Source organism: Biomphalaria glabrata, chromosome 12, assembly GCF_947242115.1.
Source record: "Biomphalaria glabrata chromosome 12, xgBioGlab47.1, whole genome shotgun sequence".
Taxonomy (NCBI): Eukaryota; Metazoa; Mollusca; class Gastropoda; family Planorbidae; genus Biomphalaria; species Biomphalaria glabrata.
Window position 1 is genome coordinate 24,614,420 of NC_074722.1, and position 27,321 is coordinate 24,641,740.

The 27,321-nt window shown below is 37.5% G+C and overlaps 1 protein-coding gene across 7 annotated transcripts in view; it reads right to left on the reverse strand.

Moving 5' to 3' along the window:
• LOC106061348 (RNA-binding protein Musashi homolog 2-like) overlaps nucleotides 1-27,321 on the reverse strand; it is a 291,717-nt gene that overhangs the window by 174,630 nt on the left and 89,766 nt on the right. For all 7 annotated transcript variants that reach the window (XR_008773920.1, XM_056005718.1, XM_056005716.1 and 4 more), the window contains exon 4: nucleotides 1,455-1,539. Coding sequence is in view for 6 of the 7 variants with exons in the window: in XM_056005718.1 (XP_055861693.1) it covers nucleotides 1,455-1,539 (85 nt within the window). In the remaining variant the exon portion in view is untranslated. The remainder of the gene's footprint in view (nucleotides 1-1,454; nucleotides 1,540-27,321) is intronic.

Sequence of the window (27,321 nt, forward strand, 5' to 3'; positions counted from 1 at the left end):
ACAATTTCACGTGTTTACTCTCGCGTCTGTTTGTTTGTCGAACTCACTCATTTCAGACCAAATGAAATTATTTTCTTTCAAACATTAAAAAAAAAATAAATTCGGCACTCAAAATATTTGATAGAACAAAAAAAAAATATGATCAGAATGTTTTTGTTTTGTTTTTTCTCTAAAAGTAATTGTCTGTTTTATTTTAATTATCCTTTCGATTTTTTTTTTTCACATTTAACTCTAGAACTAATGGAATACAATGAACTATTTCTCATCCATGTTTTGCTAGACTGATTAGGGTTAATTAAGGCGGAAGTTTTCGATTGCAAGAAGAAAAACAAAAAGATCGAAAATTAAAATCATTATCCAGTTAACATTTTTTTTAATGTCTCTTAATTTGAAAAAAAACAAAAACAAAACAAAACAAAAAAACACTTTTGTTTTCCCAAACAAAACTTCGTTTGAACTTTAAAGTTAACCCTTGAGAAATTAGGTCACAGGCTAATTGAAGGATGTTACCAGACACAGATATGCCGGTATGGTGCTCTAATCGGATTTTGAGAACAGGATTATGGAATATAAGATATATATAACTTTAGAAATATTAGAAGAATACGAAATATATCATTTTATAAATTACACGTTTTGATTGACAATTTGTTGAAATAAAGACATTTTGTTGTCCAGATCTACTATCTGTACTCCAGCAAGGACCACATAATGAATTAATAGTTGTACTCTCTATTAACAAAATGGCTGCCATGAATTAAGGGGAAATTTCTAATATCCCAAACAAGCGGTATGAAATCTAATACATTTTATAGTATAGTATTATAATATATTTTTTGGTGGATGACTTCCTAACTATATTTTAGTCCATTAAACAATTGGGTCCACTACATATATTTCTATATTTCCGGTTCAATGATAATTGTATTAGGAGGGAGGGTAGTTCAGAACTTTATGCTATTTGATAGTAAGAATCAGGTGAACATTTTTGCAAGCCTTTGTAAAAGGGATATACTATTTTTTTTTTAAAGATTGACTTTACAGAAGAAATTCTGGATATAGGTAGAGACAGATCACTGGGGAAAACAAGCCCATGAGAATAACTAGTTCAGATTTCAAAATAAACCAATGAGATAAACTAGATGAGGTTATAAAATAAACCCAGGAGATAAACTAGATGAGGTTATAAAATAAACCCAGGAGATAAACTATATGAGGTTATAAAATAAACCCAGGAGATAAACTATATGAGGTTATAAAATAAACCCAGGAGATAAACTATATGAGGTTATAAAATAAACCCAGGAGATAAACTATATGAGGTTATAAAATAAGCCTAGGAGATAAACTAGATGAGGTTATAAAATAAACCCAGGAGATAAACTAGTTAAAATGCGAACTGATCCAAAGACAAAAAGTGTCTCGTCACTTAGCCTCCATGGTTTTGAACTTACCCCTTTGGAGTCTATGTGATGAGGTTTACTATCCATAACTTTAGTAATACTTTCTGGATCTACGAACGTGACAAATCCAAATCCCCTGTAAAAAAAAAATATTAAAAGATAATTTAATATTTAAGTCTACATACTCCATTATATCAATAAGAGAAATTAAACATTAGAGACAGACAAATACAAACATTTGATCCCAATGGGTTTCCGTAAGAAAAAAATGTTTAACTTGCAAGGTTTAATATAATCAAAACATTTTTCCGACAATAAAACCTACAGTATTTTAGACCCAGCACTGCCTGCTCATCTAGGGAGTGTGGGGGAGGCAAGGACAGGAAGTCTGGGAAGGCCAAGACATTTTCCACACACACACACACAAATACACACATACACTAAGGACATGGAAATAGAACCAAAAAAAAATTAAATTAAAAACTAACATTGAAAATGAACAACATAACCCTCTGAGATTCGACTGGGTCATTTTGACACATTTGAAAAAAAAAATAAATCAAAATTCAGAATAGTTTTAATCCCCCCTTGTAATTTGTCTACTAAGTTTAATCTCCGGGGTAGCAGTTAGGATAAGATGGGAGAAGACCATTTTGTTTTTAATTGGCTTTCAACTTTTGCGGCTGTAATTTTTTATTTTTTTTTAGCGTGGGACTAAAATAACGGCAGTCGTTCAGGAGAAAGAATGTATAAACTTTTTCAAGAGTTCAAGGGCCAGGAGCAAACGACCTTGACCAATCAATTCAACGAAAGGAAGTTACTATTTGGACACCTGCTGTTGCTTAGCAGAACTCTCCCGCGCTAGAAAGCGTAACAAGTTATGGAAGAACATCTTCAACATTCTGAAATATCTTCACCTCCATTTCTTTTAAAACGAAACTCTTCTCTGTGCGTGTGTGCCTGTGTATTTGCGTGTGTCTGCATTTTTGTGTGTTTATATGTGTGTGTGTGAGGGTATTTAGAAACAAACAACGTTGCAGCATTTGAAAAAGAATTAAAAACCGTTTCTGTAAGAGGACATTGTAAAATTTAATAAATTACCAAGGGTTTCCATGACTTTATCGAATACAAATTTGATCAGCAAGGATTTCCATAACATTATCGGATACAAATTTGATTACCTAGGGTTTCCATGGCATTTTCTGATACAAATTTGATTACCAAGGGTTTCCATAAAATTATCGGATACAAATTTGATTACCAAGGGTTTCCATAAAATTATCGGATACAAATTTGATTACCAAGGGTTTCCATAAAATTATCGGATACAAATTTGATTACCTAGGGTTTCCATAACATTTTCGGATACAAATTTAATTACCAAGGGTTTCCATAACATTTTCGGATACAAATTTAATTACCAAGGGTTTCCATAACATTTTCGGATACAAATTTAATTACCTAGGGTTCCTTTAGTATTATTTTTATAACGTTTGATGACCAAGTTTAAATATATTGTGTATTTTCAGGACTAGGATCTTGTAATGGTCATAACTTAGGTATTTAGCTCAAAAATTAGAGGGGGGGGGGAGAGTTGTACTAAGGATGAAGGGAAGATGACGTGGTCAAGTCGCCATTGTGGCTTACGCGAGGAATGGCGGACTTGGGGTTAGCGCCCCTTTTTTTTTTCATCCCCATCAATTGCACTGCACTTGGAGACCATTACGTTTTCTTTGTTAGACGTACTCAAGTTCTCGTTTCAGATAAGTCCGCTAGGGCGCTATGGTAAGGTCAAGAAAACTTTGTTGATAAGTCTGACATGTGAGTCTGCGAGAGTGTCAGAAGTCAAAGGTCAGGCCTGAATATTCACTGTCTGCTTAGGCTACGATTTACAACAACAATCCACTTCCCACATTTTTTTTCCTTTATCAAAATGAACAGAAATGTTCATAGAAACCTGAACTCAACTTTTTTAAAAATGTGTTTGTGTGTGTGTGTTGTATACGTTTTTGTTGTTTTGTTTTTTTTTTGAGTGGAGGGGTCGAAGACGGAGAATCTTCCAAAAACTAATGGCGCCCCAACATTGTCTGTGTCTGAAGAAGTGTGTCCATCAGACACCCGGCGTTCATCAAGTCTGACACGCCAGGTAATTGATCCAGGCCACGATGATGTACGGGGCCAATGCAAGGAACGATAATCCAGCCACATTGTTCTTCGGAACAACATGACCTCCCTTTTGTTCTCCTTTTGATTAGATCTATGTACCATTATGTTGTTGTTTTCTTGTTTGTTTTATACTAAACACTATTTGAAACCAACAGTCAGTGCAGGCGGAGGGAGATCTCAAGTTGTATTGAATAATGAAGCATTAGTCTCACTCCTATAGATCGCAAGGTCTGAAAGGGGAGTTCTACTCCTAACTAAGGTCCGAAAGGTTAATTAACAGGCTGTACCTTTTTTATATACATTATCAGTTCTAATGGGTACTACATAGATACTGCATTGTTTTACATCTGCAAAGAAAATCAAAATTATGCGCACTGAAAGTAGAAAGTAATCGAGACACATTATCAGAAAAAAAAACTATATTCGAATACACTTCCTGATTCTTTTGCTTCAGTTTCCGAAGCTCATTTAGAAATGTAGATAATGACATCCAAGTGCAAACCACCTGTAGGGGAACATTTTTATGAGTAACGGCAGGAGGATTCGGCGAGCAGGGGTTGAACTCGAGGCCATCATAAGGACAGAGCGAAGCGCATACCACACGACCAGGCAGTGTCCCAAACAATCGTCCTGGCAATGTAAAAGTTAGTTTAAAAAACTTAGAACGCAAACAAGAGAGTAAAGACGTTCCTGTATCGGCTGTCATTTTAAGTTCTCCTGACAGAAGACGAAGTGACGTACTCACCCAATGAGAGGTCAATTTCTAAATCTTTCCGGAGAGAAACGAAACAAAGAAACATTGCATTGTGGGGACGACTGGGAAACTAATATTAGTGAGGAGAGGAACATAAGTGTTGCTACAGGTTTGATGAGTCCATAACCAAGTGCTAATAATAGATATTTATGTATGTGTTATATATATATATATATATATATATATGTTATATGTATATATGTATGTTATGTATGTACGTATTTTATATTTACACATGTATGTTATATATATAAATGAATGTTATATGTATATATGTATGTTATGTATGTATTATATATGTTATATGTATAGATGTATTTTATATGTATATATGTATGTATATGTATGTACGTATGTGTGTATTTTATATGTATACATGTATGTTATATGTATAGTTGCATGTTTAACACTTTCAAAATAGTTTTTTTTTCTCCCTTCTCCTCAATTGCATTCTTTTACAGGCCACACTTTGGTCGTGTGACTGCATGTCTTGGGGTGACTGTGCATGTGTTGATGTGACTGTGCACGTGTTGATGTGACTGTGCATGTGTTGATGTGATGTGACTGTGTATGTGTTAGTGTGACTGCATATTTGCCTAGCTGTGTTTATCTCTCTTTTTGTACTCCTAGAGAAAAAAAAAACACGTCAAAATGTCAAAAAGTGCTCTGCTAAGGTCATGGGCGAAGTAAAGATGTGCTTAAAGCTTCAGACGCCATCTAATTAAGTTTACGTAATATGGCCGTAATGAGCTGTATAAATTCATTGATGTCTCTCTTAGACGTCGAAGATACAAGGTCAGAGTTCAATATTGCATGGGCTTAAATACGAGGCGGCCGGAATAGGCATGACGTTTAATGTGTAGGCCTCCTTAAAAAGTCAGTTTGAAGATGTTTTGTAGTAGGATCTTTTCCAATACGTCTTTCTCCAACTAGCTATATGATAGATAGATAGATAGACAGACAGACAGACAGACAGATATACTGATAGACTAACTGACTGAATGACAGACTGAATGACACCGACTGACTGAACGAATGACTGACTGAATGACTGACTGACTGACTGATAGATAGATAGATAGATAGATAGATTTCAGACAGACAGACTTACTGACTGAATAACAGACTGACTGAATAACAGACTGACTGAATGAATGACTGGCTGGAAGAATGACTGACTGAATAACTGGCGGACTGAATGACTGACTGGCTGAATGACTGACTGAATGACTGGCGGACTGAATGACTGACTGAATAACTGGCGGACTGAATGACTGACTGACTGAATGACTGGCGGACTGAATGACTGGCGGACTGAAAGACTGACTGAATAACTGGCGGACTGAATGACTAACTGACTGAATGAATGACTGGTTGAATGACTGACTGAATGACTGACTGAATGAATGACTGACTGAATGACTGGCGGACTGAATGACTGACTAAATGAATATTGCTAGATACATCTACATCACGTCCTCACAAGAGCAAGTTAGACACATAACAATGAATCAATCTTCTCACCACTGTGCACCCCTAGGCAGTGGTCAACTTACTGAAATCAGTCTAAAACCAGTCACTGGAATCTTTGCCTTTCAGAAAGTGACCGATGAACTTTCTTTCACCTTATCTTCTCATGACGACTTGCTTTTAGTTGGCTAGTGATCCTTCAGTTTCTCTCTCAACTCAGACCACGACCAACGAAATATAAATTCGGGTGCGCTCCCCCTTCATTAGGGGCCCAGTAATGAGAGAGCCCTATACCGTTCGATTAACCTTATTACAAACCTCTCTCTGTCTCTGTCTCTCTCTTACTTTCTCTCTCTCTCTCTCCCTCTGTGTGAGTGTGTGTGAAAACGCCTTTATAATAAACCCACCTCCATGTTCCCCGCTCTTACCCCCCCCCCCCCAAAAAAAAAAAATCAATGAACAAGGCACTTAACGAGTGACAAGTCAGTGACAAACTATCGCGTGCACTAAAAAATATCTTTCTATCAATCAGAACTCTTCTTATCGAATGGGCTTTTTATCGAACACCAGGGGAAATAATTCTTTAGTTGAAAAGTGCAAACTCATCCTTCTTGTTAAAAGTAGGTCATATTTGGTAGTTTCCAAAAGCAATCGGGCGTGCACGTAAGGGGTCATAGTTCAAATCCTGTAGAGAGTTCAAATCTTGATTTCTCTTCGTAGATAATAGGCTATAAACTGTGTCTGTATACTATACAGAAAAAAAAAATAAAACATGCTGATACTTGATACTTAGTGGGATACACTATAAGGGGCAAGGTGGCTGAGTGGTTAAGCGCTTGGTTTCCTTACCTGGCATCCTGGGTTCAAACCTCGGTGAAGACTGGGTGTTTGAATTTTTAGATTTAAAGGGCGCCCCTCGAGTCCGACCAGCTCTAATGGGTACCTAACTTAAGCTGGGGAAAGTAAAGGCGGTTGGTCGTTGTGCTGGCCACACGACACTCTGCTCGTTAACCGTTGGCCAAAGAAACAGATGACCTTAACATCATCTGCCCTTTAGATCGCAAGGTCTGAAAGGGAACTTCACTTTTACGATAGTCAATAGACTTGATCACATACAAAATAATGAGTGTCCAGTATTTACCATGACCACTCGACCAGTAGGTCTACTTTTAAAAAAAAAGTTTAAAGGACCGAAAAAAAAAAGACAAATAATAATAAAAGTAATTAATAAGAAAAAATGAGTTTCAACTTCAGAAAGCCCAGGTGTTTTAAATGTAGTCCCAAAAAAAAAGTTAAAAAAGAAAAGGGCGATAAATGTCTCCACAAATACCTCGACAAGTTCTATAACTGCCGTGAGAAAGATAGAGAGTGAGAGAAAGAGCTAGTGGATAGAGTAAGGCGCCCTCCACGTGTTAAAGATACGTCGATACCGCACCTCGCCCTGAAGGTACCGCTAGCTGGCATCAATAATGCCTTGGGTTGTGAGGCTGAGTGTGAGAAGTAAGGAATAATTGATAAGCCATGTCGTTTTATCACAGGTTAAAAAGGAAAGAAAGAAGTAATTGATAACTTGTGTATGGCTAATCGTGACATAAGCGAGCACAATAAGCGCCAGTTTATGAAGGCCCCCTAAAGGGTGCAATTGTCAGAGACTGTGGTTGGTACTGAGATGAGGGTGGCAGAGGGGCTGCAGTAATGTATATTTACCATGCATTGATTTTTTTTTTTCTTGACTAAGTGAACCGGAAATGCTTAAGTGAGGACAAGAGATGTTTGCAAGGTTGCAGCTAAGTGGAAGGACATGTTCAGGGTTATCAATGTCTTAGTGTAGCCATTTCCATGTAGCCATTTCTAAGCGTAGCAATTTGTAAGTGTAGCCAAATCAAATTGTAGCCATTTCTAAGCACGACAGTTTCTAATTGTAGCCATTCCTAAGTGTAGCTAATTTAAAGTGTAGCCCTTTCTAATTGTAGCTGCTTCTAAGTGTAGCCATTTCTAAATGTAGGTAATTCTAATTGCAGCCAATTCTAAGGGAAGCCCTTTTTGAGTGTTTCTATTCATAAATGTAGTCTTATCTAAATGTTCCAACTTTTGCCGAAATAATTGCCGAAGTTGAACTACCATTTCATGATCAATGTTAATTAACATTTAGGACTATCAATGCCTTATTAAGTCATTGAATTCGACATTAAGTCTGTGCACTATACTCATCGAAATGTGCTTTGTTTGATTTGTCTTTTAATATGTTCACCATATTTAAAATGCTCAAAATATCAAAATGCAAATGATACGCAGAAATAGTTTTAAACAATAGAAAAAGAAAAATTCCCCCCTACCCCAAAAACAAAACAAAAAAAAAACTAGAAAAAAAAAGCAAAATAAAGAAAAATAAATTAAAAAACAACAAAATTTACATTAACAGCAGTATCTCAATTCTTTTAAATTTATTCCCCCCTTTTCTATATAAAACAAAATGAATTAATTAGAACTGATTAGTAATTGGTTAATCTTTTGACTGATTCACGTTTTGTTAGGGACAATAAATAATTGTGCCAAAGTTTCAACTTGATCGGAGAATGAAAAGTGAGAAAAAAGACGTGTACAAAAATTGTACCAGACAGACAAACAAACAGACAGATGGTGTGAGTTTGTAAAGGTTTTTTAAAAAAAAAAAGAAATGTGTCAATATTGTCCTTGTGTTGTCGAGGAGACATACGTCTTGATGTCGATATCTATTTAATATTCATTTTATGTTCAATAAACCTAATCACTTCAGACTTTTTTAAAAAAAAAGTATTCTTTTTTAAATATATACAATAGTTTTATGTTTACATTTTTTAATTTTTTCTGCTATTCAATATTACAAGTCAAATAATTATCAATAATTAATTCCGACAGATACTTGTTCTTTAAATATCCGTGCGCACCCCTTTTTATGTCAAGGCAATACAATGACTTCAAGAATACCAATGAGATTGTATTTCATGAATCATTTGCAAAGGGTTGATTTTATTTGAAGAATTCCCAGGGCTGCAATATAAATGAGTTTCTTTCTACACAGGTGTGGCGGCGAGACAAACAACTTTCACCAATTGGTTATCGAATTTTTCGGAACAAACTCATTGTTTTTTTTTTTTTTTTTATTATTTTATCATTGATTAAATGTATGGCAAAAATGTAATTTAAATAACAATCAACATTTTGAAATTTATAACTCTGAATGCACATAATTAAATGAACAATCTACTAGATACCTTCATCATCAGCTTTCCTTTGAGTTCCTCATGGAACATAGGGCCTCAGTAAAAACACGCCACTCTCCAAGGTCTCTTGCTAGTTTTTTTAATGGCTTCCCAGCATTTTCCGGTCCTTTCGGCTTCATCTAGTCCACTGTGTCGTCATGGTCTTTTTGGTCTTCCTCTACGTCTTGTTTCCTTGGGGGTTCCACTCTAAGGCCTGCCTAGCTCTGTTGTTGGTATCTTTTCTAAGGGTGTGACCAATCTATCCCCACTTCCTCTCTAAGATCTGCATCTCTATATTTTTCTGCCCAATCATCTCCACAGTTTGGTGTTTTCTACTATGTCGTACCAGTGTATTTTTAAGATATTTCGCAGACATCTTTTGATGAAGGTCTGTACTTTTTGTTGTTGCTTCAGTTGTTCTCCATGTTTGAGAATAGTACAGTAGGACCGTCTTGTTTGAAATTGAAAGAGATTTCCAGGTTGGTTTTAGCTGTGTACATGTCTGACGCGCTAGATGTCTACGACACTAGATACCTTACATGCTGAATAAATATAGCTACAAAAGCATCATGGAAGAATTACATTTAGTGGTCTAGAAACGGTATTGATTGCAGACCAAGCGTATCATGAAAAATATAAGCGACAGTGTCCTCTTTTTTTAGAAACAATAAACCAAAATGAAACAATCAAAAAAAAAAAAACAATATGGATCTACTATGTACCAACACTATAAATAATTTAAGGAACAATATTTATGGACAACGGTCCGCTCGACCAACTTGGACGTTAGCCAACCCTTTTTTTTTTATGACGACTTCTAATATTCTCAGAACTATATGGTACTCGACAATATGCTTTTGTTTTTTCAATGCGCCTGTTTCTAGTTCTTTACACAGTTTCTACTTTAAGGCAAGACAAATCCACTTGGAGGTGCCACTATAGCCTGAGATGTTCACATTATCTGTGGATCAGCAACCCAACCCTTAGCCAACGCGTCCATCAATTCACTACATACGCATATTAATAACTATTAATTATTTAAACTTTGTACTAAACAGCAAGAATAACGTCAACACAAAATAGTTGTTCACTTTCCAGTGGAGCTGGGTAAGGGAGTTAATAGAAAACTATAATCAACGTACAAGTACAAATACAAGAGTAATTTATCAGTTTCATTTTTTTATCTCTACTTCCGGGTCACTGCAGATTTCTGACTAACAAGCTAGGATAATATGTTTTTGTTTACATTTGATCAGGATTTTGACTGGAAATCGAAAGTTAGAGCAACAGAGGGGCCTCTTGATACTAACACAAGCACACACACCTACACCTTCATAACTAACACTCTTGGAGGTTTACTGTGTACAGTAAGTACTGTACAGTGACATATTGATGTAGTGTAGGTAGTAGATGTCAAAGAGCTGGGCAGTGTTTTAGTTTCAGGTAAGTGGAAGGTGTGGGGACGAATAAGAGAAAAACTGATCATTTTGTGGATACTTTGTCAGGGGAAATAGATCAAAGTATTTATGAATTGAAAGATGTGCCTACGAATGAATTGAAAGATGTGCCTACGAATGATTTGAAAGATGTGCCTACGAATGATTTAAAAGATGCGCACACGAATGATTTGAAAGATGTGCCTACGAATGAATTTAAAGATGTGCCTACGAATGAATTGAAAGATGTGCCTACGAATGATTTAAAAGATGTGCCTACGAATGAATTGAAAGATGCGCCCACGAATGATTTGAAAGATGTGCCTAGGAATGAATTGAAAGATGTGCCTGCGAATGATTTAAAAGATGTGCCTACGAATGAACTGAAAGATGTGCCTACGAATGAATTGAAAGATGTGCCTACGAATGATTTGAGAGAGAGAGAGAGACATATTTATATATATAGAGAGATTTATATATATATATATATATATATATATATATAAATAGATAGATAGATAGATAGATAGATAGATAGATAGATAGATAGATAGATAGATAGATAGATAGATAGATAGATAGATAGATAGATAGATAGATAGATAGATAAATAGATAGATAGATAGACAGATAGATAGACAGAAAGATCTAGATAAATAGATAGATAGATAGACAGATAGATAGATAGACAGATAGACAGATAGACAGATAGACAGATAGACAGATAGACAGATAGATAGATAGATAGATAGATCGATAGATAGATAGATAGATAGATAGATAGATAGATAGATAGATAGATAGATAGATAGATAGATAGATAGATAGATAGACAGATAGATAGACTGATAGATCTAGATAGATAGATAGATAGATAGATAGTTAGATAGATAGATAGATAGATAGATAGATAGATAGATAGATAGATAGATAGATAGATAGATAGATAGATAGATAGATAGATAGATAGATAGACCACAGCTATGCCAACCTAAACTCGGTAAAATCTAAACAAATTCGACGTTATAGACGTAGACTCAGAAGGGAGGGGGGGGGGGGATAAAAACTCAATCACGTCAGAAAACAAACATAAAAACAGCCATGAATTATTCATCTCCATTGGATTCTTGATGGTCTTAACCTATTTGAGTTCAGCACTGTCATCCTTCTCCACACTCCTACACTGGCTTGGTTCTTATTCAGCTATAAATTGTAAACATTAAAAAAAAAAAGGTTGAGTTGTAAAAATACAAAACTGAACGAGTTCTGAAAAGGTTTATAGGACGAGCAAGATCAATGTTTGTGTACGAGGTCAACTAGGACAGCTGATTGCTGGACAGACTGCCTTTCTTTACTATGTAACTAGCATATAGACAGATATACAGTTAGATGTTAGATAATTAGCTAGTTCGTTAGATAGATAGATAGATAGATAGATAGATAGATAGATAGATAGATAGATAGATAGATAGATAGATAGATAGATAGATAGATAGATAGATAGATAGATAGATAGATAGATAGATAGAACCCTTTTTATACTATGTGGTCTAGAGAGCAGATGATGTATAAGTCATATGTTTCGATGTCCTACAGTTATGCCCCCAACATATCCACCAACCACCTTTACTCCCCCCCCCCAACTAAAGTCAGGTACCCATTAGAGTTGGGTGCACTCAGTAGCGCCCTAGGAATAAAAAAAAAATTAAAATCCTTGCCTTCACAGTGTCGACCCCGAGACCTCTTTGTCCGGAAGCCAAGAGCTTTACTACTAAACCACCACAGCCCCAGATAGATATATTTAGCCTACTCTATATACCTGATCTTGTATCCACAGGTATTTCTTAGTAACATGTTGACCAAACGGAATGTCCTGGTACCAATGCCTCACAAAGTACATGCTTTTTATCAACATTCCCAAACACATGTTTGTATAACTGTTTCATTAGATTCCAGACGTTTTTATGTCATTTTAGGAGAGATGGAATAATTCCAGGCTAATTCGAACGCCATAAAGAACTTTCTGAAAACAAGCACATCACAAACAAACAAACAAAAATTATCAAAGTGAAAAAAAAAATCACGAAGGTCAAAGTGACATTTTGATTTCCATGCCAAAACTTTTAGGACTGGGTTGGGTGGTTATAAAGTGTATTTTTATTTGAATATGAGAAATGCTCAAGGGATAAAATCTGGCCTGATGACAGGTGACAAAGATTAAAAGGAAAAGGCATCACCAACATACATCATCGACAGACAAGCAACAGACAATATCAACATACAACGTCAGCAGACAACATCAACAGACAACATCACCTGTCAACTATGGGAGAATGCTTTAAAGTTCTGAGACCGCTCAATAGATGTGAGCCAAAGGTATACGTTGGGTATAGATAATTGAGATGAATTCAGGATAGACTTTCAAAAAAAAGAGAAAACACAGGATTAAATATAAATCCCGGTATCTTATCTTATCTTATATAATACAGACGTACCAAATTAATCATCTGCTAAATTACAACATTGATTTCTTAATCAGTTTATTTGTAGTCAATTAATGAATTAGAATAGTAAACTGTTTTGCAGCTGATGTGAAGGTCTCGGGTTCGAGTCCCGAGATAACGAGCGCGTTTGGTCTGCGCGGAAACTTATATCTCATAGGTTTCTTTCATAGATATTTTTGTATCTAAGTACTCTTCCTCCAGATGCTGCTTCAGTAAATGGGCCTATTTCCAGGTGCTCATTTCCGAGCTATTGCTTCCAGAAGTGCCCCTTCTCCAGATACTCTTTCGGCAGAGACTCCTTTACCAAATAGGTCAACTTTTTCCCCAAATACTCCTTTCCCGGATACTCCTTTACCAAGTACTCCATCCCCAAAACCAAATTAAGTATAGGCCTAACTTTTGATTACAATTTCATTTGAGATGAAATGAAATAAATGTAGGAGACTTTATATAACATGGTATTTATAACTTAGTCTTGGACACTACAACAAATACGTCTAATCACTCTGGCATTCTAGAGTCGTCTGGCTTACCCAGGATAGCTGACGACAATGCCACTTACCTTGCATCATTCACACTACATAGCCACCAACCAATCGCTAACTTCTTCTCACCGTCACCATAGAAACACACACACTCACACACAATGCTCCTTCCTCAGATACTCCAACACCAGATGCCCCTTCCCCAGATGCTCGTTTAACATATGCTCTATCCCCAGGTACTTTATTTGATAACCCTGCCCTATATATAACATGCCCCATCCTCGGATGCCCAATTCCCAGATATCCCTTCCCTATATGCCCCATCTATGGATATACCCTTATGCTAACCCATGCCTACATTTGTTGTTTTCATTCCGTATTTCTAGCATTCAGCTTTTTGTTACCAGTGACTCCACGCTGTCGTCTGCAGCCTCATTACATCATTCCCTAAACCCAATTTCCTTTTTTCTTCCACAATAAACTAAAGCCGAAGATTTCCTCTTTATTTTTTTTTTTATCTTCAAATCCCTGGAATGCCTTTAGCCAACAGATCCGCGCGTGCACTTCTTCCTCGCGTCACTTTCTGGCACATTGTTAGCTCCCCTTTGTGTTGCTGTTTTTCTTTCTCTTACTTCCCTTTTCTAACTCCCCCGCCTCGCTTAAGTCTATTATTACGTTTCTTTCAGGGGAAGTTAATTCTTCCACATTCCTTTTTTTTTTATGATCATTAAAATATTTAGAGTTAATCTTCCTAGTGTCTTCTCTGTCTTCTCTTTTCCTTCTAGCTCTGTGTCTTCCAGAGCAATGTAAAATAATGTCAAGTTTATTTCATTACACATTGTTATTATTATTATTATCATTATTATTATTATTATGTTAGAAATGAACGAGTAGTCTATCTCTGGCGCTGCCAGGGTCGAGTTTCGGCTAAAGAGAAACAAAATTCATCGTAGTCCCTTTAACAGTTTCCACTGAGGTATTTTCTGGTGATGTAGCAGGTCTGCAGCAGTACCGCCGCCCTCTGACAGGCAACGAGGATGTTCTAAGGAATGGTAAGGGCCTTGAAGGTGTCTGTGAGGTCAGTTATTATTATCTCCTCGGTTGATATAACAATGGGGTATATTGTTATTTTGGACAATTTCCATATTATTATTATTATTATTATTATTATTATCTAATATATATTATTGAATGTAAGGTATATGTATGTATGTATGTTTGTCCCATATAGAAATTTGACCTCACTAGATAAAACTTGGCATAAACATTCCTTAGATCATGAGCGTAGTGTAGGTTTAATGCCCCTCCCACAACCGGGGGGGGGGAGGTCTAAAAATAATATAAAATCTAAATTTAACTCTGTATGACAACGAAAGTTTTAAACATAGCACAGTATTTTATATTTCATATGAATATGTCAGCTGAACGGGTAAACCCGTTTTCCTACTTTCATTTTATTTCCTTCGTGGCAAAATCAACAGAAAATGTGAAGGAAACACCCGTCATGTTCGACATAGATCTAAATCCAATCCACCAGATCAGTCATACCCAAACTTAGACCGCAGGCCGCGGGTCATATCCGGCTAGTTATGTTAAATAAATGAACTACTATTCATTCTATGGCAAAGCCAGGATCGAGATTAGTTATTAATGTTATTATTATTATTACTTTTTTTTCCAAATAAATTAAACTATATTTTTTTTCGCGTTATGTACAATCAGATTCTATTGGCTGCTGTACGAGACAGTTTATACCAAGTATATGTCAATTATTTTTGTCAATGAATAACGCAAGGGAAAAATACAATGTCGGGATAATTCCGAAGGCCACATTCTTAGGCTACATCCAACAGCTACATATAAGATCTACTCAATATGCCAAATATGTTCACCTTCTGTGAGGGAAACATATGGTCTCGCCAAATATAATAAATGAATGAATCCTATATGTAAAGCAAAAAAAAAATAAAAAATCAAGCAAAGCTCAAAAAGTTTTCGTGGATATGCGACCCAACGATAGATCTGTTAACCACAGAGAGTACATTCACTCCCTCCTATACTTCTATTTTTCAGCTCTGGGGTGGGCTCAAGGAGCTTCTGCATTTAAGTCTAAATTTCTTAGCCACTAGCCGATTTCGTTTTAGAAGTTAAGCGTTTTATTCCTGGGCCATTGCATGACACTCTTTATCATACTGTTACGTGTGCAGCATAGTGGGAATGTGGAATGGTGCGAATGTTACATGTGCAGCATAGTGTGAATGTGGAATGGTGCGAATGTTACATGCGCAGCATAGTGGGAATGTGGAATGGTGCGAATGTTTCGTGTGCAGCATAGTGGGAATGTGGAATGGTGCGAATGTTTCGTGTGCAGCATAGTGGGAATGTGGAATGGTGCGAATGTTACATGCGCAGCATAGTGTGAATGTGGAATGGTGCGAATGTTTCGTGCGCAGCATAGTGTGAATGTTGAATGGTGCGAATGCGTGTGGAAAGGGAAAAGGAGAGGCTGATTAGAAATGGAGCCATGTACACGAGTCTATTATTAACATTATTATTTGTTGAATCAAGGTGAAAGTCCTTATAATATGCTACATACATATGAGTCTGTTTGGTGTATGATTAAGTGCCAAATCAGCTCGTTACACAGACTGTGTCATGAAAGTAAAATAGTACACTCGTTAACCTTTTTTTTTCTTTTTTTTTCCATCTCTTCCATCGAACATCCCCCTCCCACCCCCCTCTCTCAAATCTGTCTGTCTGTCTCACCCTCCCTGTATAATAGAAGGTCTATTCCAGCAGACTCCTAACATCGACGTACACAAACTCATTTCAAGTGACACTCTTCATTTGCTTTTTGCCGCGTCAATTTCTCCTCGTCTGTAACTGAAAGAAATGGCGGGAAAAAAACAACAGCAACAAGCAGAAGTGAAAGCACAAAGGTGAGTAGACGAACAAGACTCATGCACCGGCCATACACCTGCCGGCTTCCTGGTGCTAAGAGAGAGAGAGAGACAGAGAAAGAGAGAGAGAAGGGGGGAGGGGAATGTGGTCGAGAGGGAATGAATACGGCGTTAACGTTAAATGAAACACTCAATGAACATTGAGGAGGAGAGACTAAAAGTGTATTTAGCAAGAGAGAGAGGTGGGGAAAAGGAGGGAGTGTGATGAACAAACAGGAAGAGAGTGTGAGAGAAAGACGGCAAGAGAGAGGAGACAGAGAGAGGAGTAGAAGGAAAATGGGTGAGGGAGAGAGAGAAGAGAAAAGGGAGGGAGAAAGAGATGGGAAAAAAGAAATAAATGAGACAGGGTCAGAGAGAGAGAGAGAACGAGAGAGAGAGAGAGAGAGTGGAAGAGAGAGAGAAAGAAGACGGCCAGAGAAAGAGAATGACGTACACATACACAGAGAATGTAAGAGACACATGACGAAAGTGAGACCAAAGGAAAAAGTGAACAACCGTAGAAAAATATCTCTCACACTTTCTCTCACTCTCTCACACTGTCTCTCTCACACTTTCTCTCACTCTCACACTGTCTCTCTCACACTTTCTCTCACTCTCTCACACTGTCTCTCTCACACTTTCTCTCACTCTCTCACACTGTCTCTCACATACTTTCTCTCACTCTCTCACACTGTCTCTCTCACACTTTCTCTCACACTGTCTCTCTCACACTGTCTCTTTCACACTTTCTCTCACACACTTTCTCTCACACTGTCTCTCCACACTTTCTCTCACACTGTCTCTCACACACTTTCTCTCACTCTCTCACACTGTCTCTCTCACACTTTCTCTCACACTGTCTCTCTCACACTTTTCCTCTAATTTCTCTACATGTAGACTTTTTGTCTTGATTACTTACAGAGTTTATATTTGAAACTTTACAATATGTTGTTGTTTTTTTGTTGTTGTTGTTTTTTTGTGTTGTTTTTTTTGTGTTAGTTCAAACTTCAAAAATGGACATTTAAAGAATTTGTATAAATAAACTGAAGAATCTTGACCACAGTTTTGGGCCATTTGGATGTGTGACACGCTTACACAAAGCATCGCCTTATCTAGAGCTGTGTGTGTATGTCTGGGAGAATACATGCTATGTATATTTTTTGTATCTGTGTGGTTTGTATGCATTGAGTGTATGTGTGCGTGTGTGCTGTGTCTCTTGAGCGTTCTGTGTGTGTGAGTGTGTGTGTGTGTGTGCTATGCGTGACTATATCGCATCGTATTGTATCGTCTGTCGTATCGTATCGTCTGTCGTATTGTATCGTCTGTCGTATCGTATCGTCTGTCGTATTGTATCGTAGTATCGTATCGTATCGTCTGTCGTATCGTATCGTATCGTAGTATCGTATCGTCTGTCGTGTCGTATCGTCTATCGTATATCGTGTTGTGCAAAATTTTCAATAATTTCCAATCAACGAGCCTGCGCAGGTCCTTATTCTCTAACTACACTCTGTCCACATCTTGATGAACATGCGAAACTTTTCTGTATCGTTTGAAACTTGTTTTTGTGTTTTGTTTTTCATTTTTCTTCCCGTTGTCTTGTCTTACTGACATACATGTTTGCGGCCCGCACTAAATCTACAGGACGACTTCAATAGACCTGGCACAACGAATGCTAGAGATACTCTGCATCGGCGCGTCTGTTGAAATCAGACGTCAGGAGATACTCTTACACAGCAGGAGACAAAGAAAACGGTTTCATTGCAACGCTCCTGGAGACTTTTCACGCGGTCTTTAGTATCGAATAAAGTTCAGTTTGAGGGTTATTGCATCAAACTAATACAGACACAGACATAAATCTACATTGCATTAGACATACACACACACACGCACACATCGAAATAATGGTCTAAGTACCGTACATTAGACACACACCACATCCACACACAGATCTAAGTACATTAGACACATCCACACATAGACCTAATTACATTAGACACATCCACACATAGACCTAAGTACATTAGACACATCCACACATAGATCTAAGTACATTAGACACATCCACACATAGATCTAAGTACATTAGACACATCCACACATAGGTCTAAGTACACTAGACACATCCACACACAGATCTAAGTACATAGACGCATCCACACATAGATCTAAGTACATTAGACACATCCACACATAGGTCTAAGTACATTAGACACATCCACACATAGATCTAAGTATACAGATCTAAGTACATTAGACACATCCACACATAGATCTAAGTACATTAGACACATCCAAACATAGATCTAAGTACACAGATCTAAGTACATTAGACACATCCACACATAGATCTAAGTACATAGATCTAAGTACATTAGACACATCCACACATAGATCTAAGTACATAGATCTAAGTACATTAGACACATCCACACATAGATCTAAGTACATAGATCTAAGTACATTAGACACATCCACACATAGATCTAAGTACATAGATCTAAGTACATTAGACACATCCACACATAGATCTAAGTACATAGATCTAAGTACATTAGACACATCCACACATAGATCTAAGTACATTAGACACATCCACACATAGATCTAAGTACATTAGACACATCCACACATAGATCTAAGTACATTAGACACATCCACACATAGATCTAAGTACATTAGACACATCCACACATAGGTCTAAGTACATAGATCTAAGTACATTAGACACATCCACACATAGATCTAAGTACATTAGACACATCCACACATAGATCTAAGTACACAGATCTAAGTACATTAGACACATCCACACATAGATCTAAGTACATTAGACACATCCACACATAGGTCTAAGTACACAGATCTAAGTACATTAGACACATCCACACATAGGTCTAAGGAAACAGATATAAGTGTATTAGACACATCCACACATAGGTCTAAGTACGTTAGACACATCCACACATAGATCTAAGTACATTAGACACATCCACACATAGATCTAAGTACATTAGACACATCCACACATAGGTCTAAGTACACAGATCTAAGTACATTAGACACATCCACACATAGGTCTAAGTACACAGATCTAAGTACATTAGATACATCCACACATAGGTCTAAGTACACAAATCTAAAAACATTAGACACATCCACACATAGGTCTAAGTACACAGATCTAAGTACATTAGACACATCCACACATAGGTCTAAGTACGTTAGACACATCCACACATAGATCTAAGTACATTAGACACATCCACACATAGATCTAAGTACATTAGACACATCCACACATAGGTCTAAGTACATTAGACACATCCACACATAGATCTAAGTACGTTAGACACATCCACACATAGATCTAAGTACATTAGACACATGCACACATAGATCTAAGTACATTAGACACATCCACACATAGGTCTAAGTACGTTAGACACATCCACAAATAGATCTAAGTACGTTAGACACATCCACACATAGATCTAAGTACATTAGACACATCCACACATAGATCTAAGTACATTAGACACATCCACACATAGATCTTAGTACATTAGACACATCCACACATAGATCTAAGTACATTAGACACATCCACACACAGATCTAAGTACATTAGACACATCTACACATAGATCTTAGTACATTAGACACATCCACACATAGATCTTAGTACATTAGACACATCCACACATAGATCTAAGTACATTAGACACATCCACACATAGATCTAAGTACATTAGACACATCCACACATAGATCTAAGTACATTAGACACATCCACACATAGATCTAAGTACATTAGACACATCCACACATAGATCTAAGTACATTAGACACATCCACACATAGATCTAAGTACATTAGACACATCCACACATAGATCTAAGTACATTAGACACATCCACACATAGATCTAAGCACATTAGACACATCTACACATAGATCTAAGTACATTAGACACATCCACACATAGATCTAAGTACATTAGACACATCCACACATAGATCTAAGTACATTAGACACATCCACACATAGATCTAAGTACATTAGACACATCCACACATAGATATAAGTACATTAGACACATCCACACATAGATCTAAGTACATTAGACACATCCACACATAGATCTAAGTACATTAGACACATCCACACATAGGTCTAAGTACATTAGACACATCCACACATAGATCTAAGTACGTTAGACGCACGCACAAAGTTGCAGAACGCTATCTACAGACGTCATGCCGGGCGATAAATCTATAAATAGATTGTCTGGATTTATAAAAGAACAAAAAAAGGAATGAACAGCTACACACACAGATTTTAACCTGTCTCAAGAACACCTTGGTTCTCATGGTCTTGTTCAGTAGGTCACGCCAAGTAAACATTTTCAAAGACCTCATCACTAAAAAGGAAACGCATGCGCTACAAAATAATGCTCATTATAGAAACGAGAGTGAATCAAAGTTATTTCCGGTTCCGGTTAGGAATTAATACTTTTAAAAATCCATAAACATATTTTATAGTAATTTTTTTTTTTTTTGACAAAGTCAAAATTCCAGTTTCGTTAGGCGAAACGTTTTATGCATTCTGTTAGAAATAAAGATTTATTACACCCTAAGCCCGGGGTCGGCAACCTGCGGCTCGCGAGCCACATGCGGCTCTTTGGATGTGAAGCTGCGGCTCTTTAGTTCCATACGCATATATTATTTATTTTATCGAAATTGTTTTTAGAAGAGTTCTGAATCGTTTAACGAGGATTAGGCGCCGATTCTATCTCTAAGCCTCTTAACCCCTACCCCCATTACACCCGTCGTCATTGTCGTCAATCCGTCGGAAACTCTCTAATAACGCCAACGTCGGGTGTTTCTATGTAGGCTTTCATTCGCTTTCGACGCAAGACGAATTGGCGTCTTCACCACGCGCTTTGGCTGTGACGTATAGTTTGTTGTTAAAGCAAATGAGAAAGAAGCGATTGATCTTCTCAAAGTTAGAAGCAATCTACAAGTAATGCTAATCTGGCAAGCTATGCGGTACCAGTAGAAATTGCACAAAAAGGCAAACCATTTTCAGATGGTGAATATGCCAAAGACTGCTTCCTACGTGCATCTGAAGAACTGTTTCATGATTTCAAAAAGAAACCAGAAATCTTGAAAGAAAATCTGCAATCCACAAGCCGCTAAAACAATACAAGATAGAATAGTCAACATGTCTTCAAATGTAACATAATTGCAGGTGGAAGATATTCAACTTTCTTCTGCTGTATCACTTGCTACAGATGAGAGTCTTGAGACATAAAAACACGCTCAAGTTGCCCTTTTTGTCAGGTATATGTCTTCCCAAGGTCCAAAAGAAGACCTTCTAGGATTGCTACTGCTCTCGTAAAAAATTAGAGGGGAAGATACAGCGAATACCATGCAAAAAATACCTTGAAGAGAATAATATCGAGTTAAATAAAATCGTTTCAATAGCAACTGATGGAGCCAGAAGTATGACAGGGAAAACTACAGGAGCATCAACGATTCTTTGGAGCAAAATAAACCACCAAATTCTTACATTTCACTGTATAATAGATCAAGAAGCGCTTTGTGCCCAAACATTTATGGCTGAAATAGTTGAAGTCATACATTTGATAATCATGATTGTTAACATCACTTATCAAAAGCACTCTACGATCGTCAGTTTAAAGAATTCTTAAACGAAATGGAGACTCAGTATTCCGAATTCCTTCTGCCCTATAAAGTGCGATGGCTTTCCAAAGGGTGAAACGTTTTGATTTGTGCTGGAATGAAATAAATACATTCCTACATTGGAAAAGGCATTAATCACCCTGAATTAGAGAACGACAAATGGTTGCAAAAATTTAACTTTATGGTGGAAATAAAAGCGAAATGAAATGAGCTGAATCTAAAACTGTAAGGAAAGGAAAACTCATCCTATGTTTTGGTAGTAGAATTTGTTTGTTTAGTAGAAAAATTAATTATTTTTGCAGAAGATATTCAGAGCGGTAAGTTACTTCATTTTCAATGTTTAAGACAGTATCACGATAAAATCAGTGAAACTTTCGACACAAATTACTTCAGCACAGTTATAACAAAAAATCAAAAATGAATTTCTTGACAGATTTGAGCAGTTCAATCTAACAAAACCATTCTAGCATTTATATCTATTTGTAATTGGATCTGGATACTGGATCTCTAGACATGCAATTGATCGATTTAAAAAGTAAAGCATTGTGTGAAGGACAATTTATAGAGTTAAAAAGCAAGTTGGAAGAGTTGAAGGCCCCAGAAATGTACGTACCGCAACAAAAGTGACAACTTTAAAAGAAATGCCGCGAGATGAGGCACTTATGTTCGACGTATGGAATAATCTTCCATATTGCTACAGTTAGGTGAAAAAGTTGGCATTTGGAAGGCTGACTATTGTCGGATCGGCATATTCGTGCGAGAAAGAGTTCTTTTGCATGAATATAATTAACAGTAAAGTAAGAAGCCAACTAACAAATGAAAATGTACAGTCGTGTTTGAAACTAAACACAAGTTATGAGTTAAATGTAATCCAATCTTACTAAAAACCAAAGTCATCGCTCCCACTGAATTAGTCTGTTCGATTGTTTGTTATTGAAGTACAAGTTAGTGTTGTAAGTAAATGTTTAATTGCTTTAGTTGTTACCAAAATAAAAAATAATTATCTAATGATGCTATATATATATAGCATCTTTTTTTTTTTGTGAAAAGCACATATATGAATCAATAGATTCGTTTTTTTTTCTTTAAAAAATTAATTGTGCAAGTATTATTTATATTTGGCAAGATAAAATTTGTGGCTCTTTAAAAACTTTAAAATTTTGTAAATTGTAATTTTTGGCTCTTTCGAGTGAAAAGGTTGCCGACCCCTGCCCTAAGCCAAGGGTCCTGCAGGACGGTAGAGGATGGAAGCAGGCAGGGTTCGAATTGGGAGTAATCACGTTTGTCCGAAGAGCATATCAAACGACCAGGCTCCCATCCCGACCGGCCCGCCATTGGTTGCTGTTCTATGCAGTATCTCATTAAGCTTTGCTTCCCTTACTATTTCTGTAATAAAGCTTATACCAGCTCACTCTTTCTGTCTGTATCTCTTTATCTAGTACACATTTTGAATACAGATCAAAGTAAGACTTTGCATAATTCCTTTATTTAAGCTTTTTTTTTTATAATTTTTTAAAACTTCCCTCTAAGGCGAAGAAAAAATGAGTAGTACAAATGTGAGTGCAAACAAGGCCCACAACTAGTTAGTTAAAGAGTTACCTCCCGCTGTATGGGTTACATATCCATGAGAGTAACAAAGTTGACAAGCACTAACCACTGTTGGATTGTTTTACCTCGTAGTGTGAATTTTATGTATTTTTATTAACAGTTACCTTGGGCAGGGCACGTATGCCGTATGGGGGACGAACGTATGACAAAAGTAGTCTTTCTTAGCGAGCTGAATGGTGGTCGACGTAACAGAAGTTCCAAAGCATAGACGCCAACTCGCTTTAACTGACATAGAAGAGAGCACCTGGTTGGCACCTGGTTGACAGGAGGCTTCAGAGAGAGCTGGAAGTCACTTACAAAGGCCACACATTTGAGACCAAAAGAAAATCCACTGCCGAGGGCAGACGTAGACGGCGAAAAGAAGATATAAATAGACTACCGGCGACCAATAGTTATGCCTGCGCTGTGACAAAATATGTTGGTCGCAGCTAGGACTGCGTAGCCACAGAAAATACTGCTTTCCTCATTAAGCTTCGGACTCGAAGATAAGCCTTATTTGTTGTTGTTTTTTTATATAGTACTAAAAACATTGTTCAATTTCGACACTATAGTTTGGATCAAACCTTCTTCCGTGCAAGCTGGTCGAGGTTGAATGATAGCGTTTTGTTTTATTGTCCCTTCCGTTCAGCCACGAAAACTCTTTTGAGAGATTTCCAGGAACAGATTTTAATGTATTTGTGTTCCGACTAGTGAGAGTCGATCAATTTATTTATTTCCGTGGGAAAAAAAAAAAGGTCGTTACTCTCAAACCCATGATGAACTGGAGAGTCCGCGTCCTCATTTATGAGTCGGATAGGACTGGAGACTGAGGGCGCCGACTTTCTGAACGTATCAATCATGTAGCAACAATACAGCCCTGAATTGGGGGGGGGGATATGTTGTTTAGGACGAGTCGCACGGAAGTTGGGAATATGGGAGTATACGGGATACATTGTTTTCATATCATTAGTATCTACGTATACATTAAGAATATTGTTTTGATACGACTTAAGACGCATAGTAGTCCACTAGATTCTATGCATCTGCACCTTCACCAAACCGTTAGTCTATTGGACCCTTAGGGCACCACACAAGATTTGTCGACCATCTTTCTCCATTCGTCTCTGTCTTTTGCTTTAGATAAACTTCTTTCAATGACAAGCCTGTGCATTTTGTTTTTCATGTTGCCTTCCATCGCTTTCTCTGTCTGCCTCTCCTTTTTTTCCTGGTACTGTTCTCTTAAGGGAGGTCTTTGCGAGCCCTGAAAACATTGTAATATGGCCATTGTTTTAGATTAATTTTTTTGTTTGTTTTCATTAGTAAGCAGGTCATTGTGGGGTCCGTTCGTTGCAGTAACCTTGTCTCTAATCTCTTGGTTTGTGATGCGGTCATTAAATGTGATACCTAGGATCCTTCTGTAGCATCTCAATTGCATCGCTAGGATCCTCATCTCTAAACACACACTATCACAAACTCACACACACTTTCACACATCTTTTCACACACACACTTTAACACACGCTTACAACAGACACTTACAAACGTTCTATGTTATACTTACACACATGCACACTTACTCAGACGGTATTACACACACACACAAGCTCTTTAGTTTGATATGGTGTGCGACAACGTATGTTTCCATACCAGAAAAAACAACAAGAAATCTTCAATAAAAACCTGAAATGAAACCTAACGAAACAGTGGAGAAACTCCAAATAAAATGTTTTCTGTATAAAAACAAACAACGGAACAAATAAAAAACAAGGTCATACGCAAAAAGAAAGAAAAGAAAAAAAAATCCATAAATAATTTTTTGCTACTCCCAGGTCTATCCACCCCCACACAGTGCTCCCATTTTTGCGCGTAATCCTAGAACAGAGGCGCTGTAGTCTCAGAGAAGGGGCTTGGGAGGCTCATCGGAACGTCTGGAAGATCTTTGTACTTTTACGTCACGAGCAGGTAGCAGGCATACTTGCGCGCGCCCCAGACACACAGACGGACAAGCACGTGCACGCTTCGGTTGAACAGGGGGAAAAAATAAATAATAATATAAAAAACAACAATAAAAATACCCAAAAATATAATAAGTAAAAAAAAAATGTTCAAGGCTAAATAGAAATGCAAACCCTCGGATCCGATCTTGAGGTAGAGAGGGGAAGTGGATTAGAGGGGAGGGGGGGGGGGCATGAAGCCGCGTGAGAAGATAAGCTGACGATAGAGGGCGTTGATAAGCTTGAGATGGGATGCGACTGATGAAGAACGACAACTCTATTTTGTTTTGTTTGCATGCAGGCCAAGGGTCACCCAAGGTCGACAACGTGAAAGATTTGTATTAATTTCCTCGAGTCTCCGGCCTAATAAATATTTACCTTTGGCGGCTGCTCATCAAGGAGTACCACGTGTCCTCCACCAGCCCCCCCCCCCCTCCCCCCACCCATCTCCAGTCACTCACGCGCTGCATAACGTGTACAACTTATTTAATAACACTCTGGAAAGAGAGACAACCGCAGACAAAGGAAGGTAGAACACAAAGTCGTCTTTTGTACACCTTAATCTTGATAACATTCTCTCTCTCTCTCTCTCTCTCTCTCTCTCTCTCTCTCTCTCTCTAATCCTAGGAGCACCAACGCCCTGGTGCATATCAAAGATATCAATGAAGGGATTATCTCGACATTGTTGCGTGATGATAAGAGATGCTTAAAACAATCTCCAATAACTAGTTTATACATATTTTAGTCCAACTTATATAAATTTAACTCCGAAGATTAAGGATAAGTGCAGGATGTCACACGATCAAGCAAACCCAGTTACTGAATTGTATGCAGGTCATAATCTTCAAATACAAAAACAAAATTTAATAAAATACTCAGAGAGCCACAAAGATAAAGGCACATTCATCGTTCCATATGCTAGGACAAATTTGTACAAATACTCATTCTTCCCTAGTGCTATTAGAGCATGGAATGGGTTGCCTGAGCTAGCCAGGAAAACAGGTGACGTGGCAGAATTTATGTCATTGGTTAATATGCATGACTGAATGCATGACGCGTAGGACGTAATCATCTTCTTTTTTTGAAGTAACGTCTATATTATACAAGATAAAATAAGATTTTGCCACATCTCATACAAAGCCGTTGTCCTCGAGGGGGGAGGGGGTCTCCGGCAAGGGCCTGTCTAAGTCTCAAACGTGTGTCCCGCGACCTTTGTAAGAGTTCTCCAACTATCCCTGCCTCCGCTGCTGTCTTCTGTGCCAGTGATCCTTAAAGCGCAGAGGAGGCGACTCAGTTACGCCTTACGCAGTACTGCTGTGAGCTAACAACAAAAAAAAACAAAGTTTATCCCCCATACGTTATATGTGTCCGACCGGCACCTTCGACATGGAGGTCACGGAGGTCACGGTCCCGAATGGTAAGTACAGAAGTTAACGTTTAAAGCAGTTTTAGAAAAGGATGAAACAATCTCTAGCTTCGTAGACATTATGTAGGGAAATGAAGGTTCATTTTTATATAGTCTCTTACTTTCCTTTTGAGGGAATTGACTTGGTTCTCATGTCTCTTCTTACATCTCTTTCTGGGAGGGGGGGGGGAATCCACTTCATTTTTTGCAGCTTCTCACTTCGGATTCATC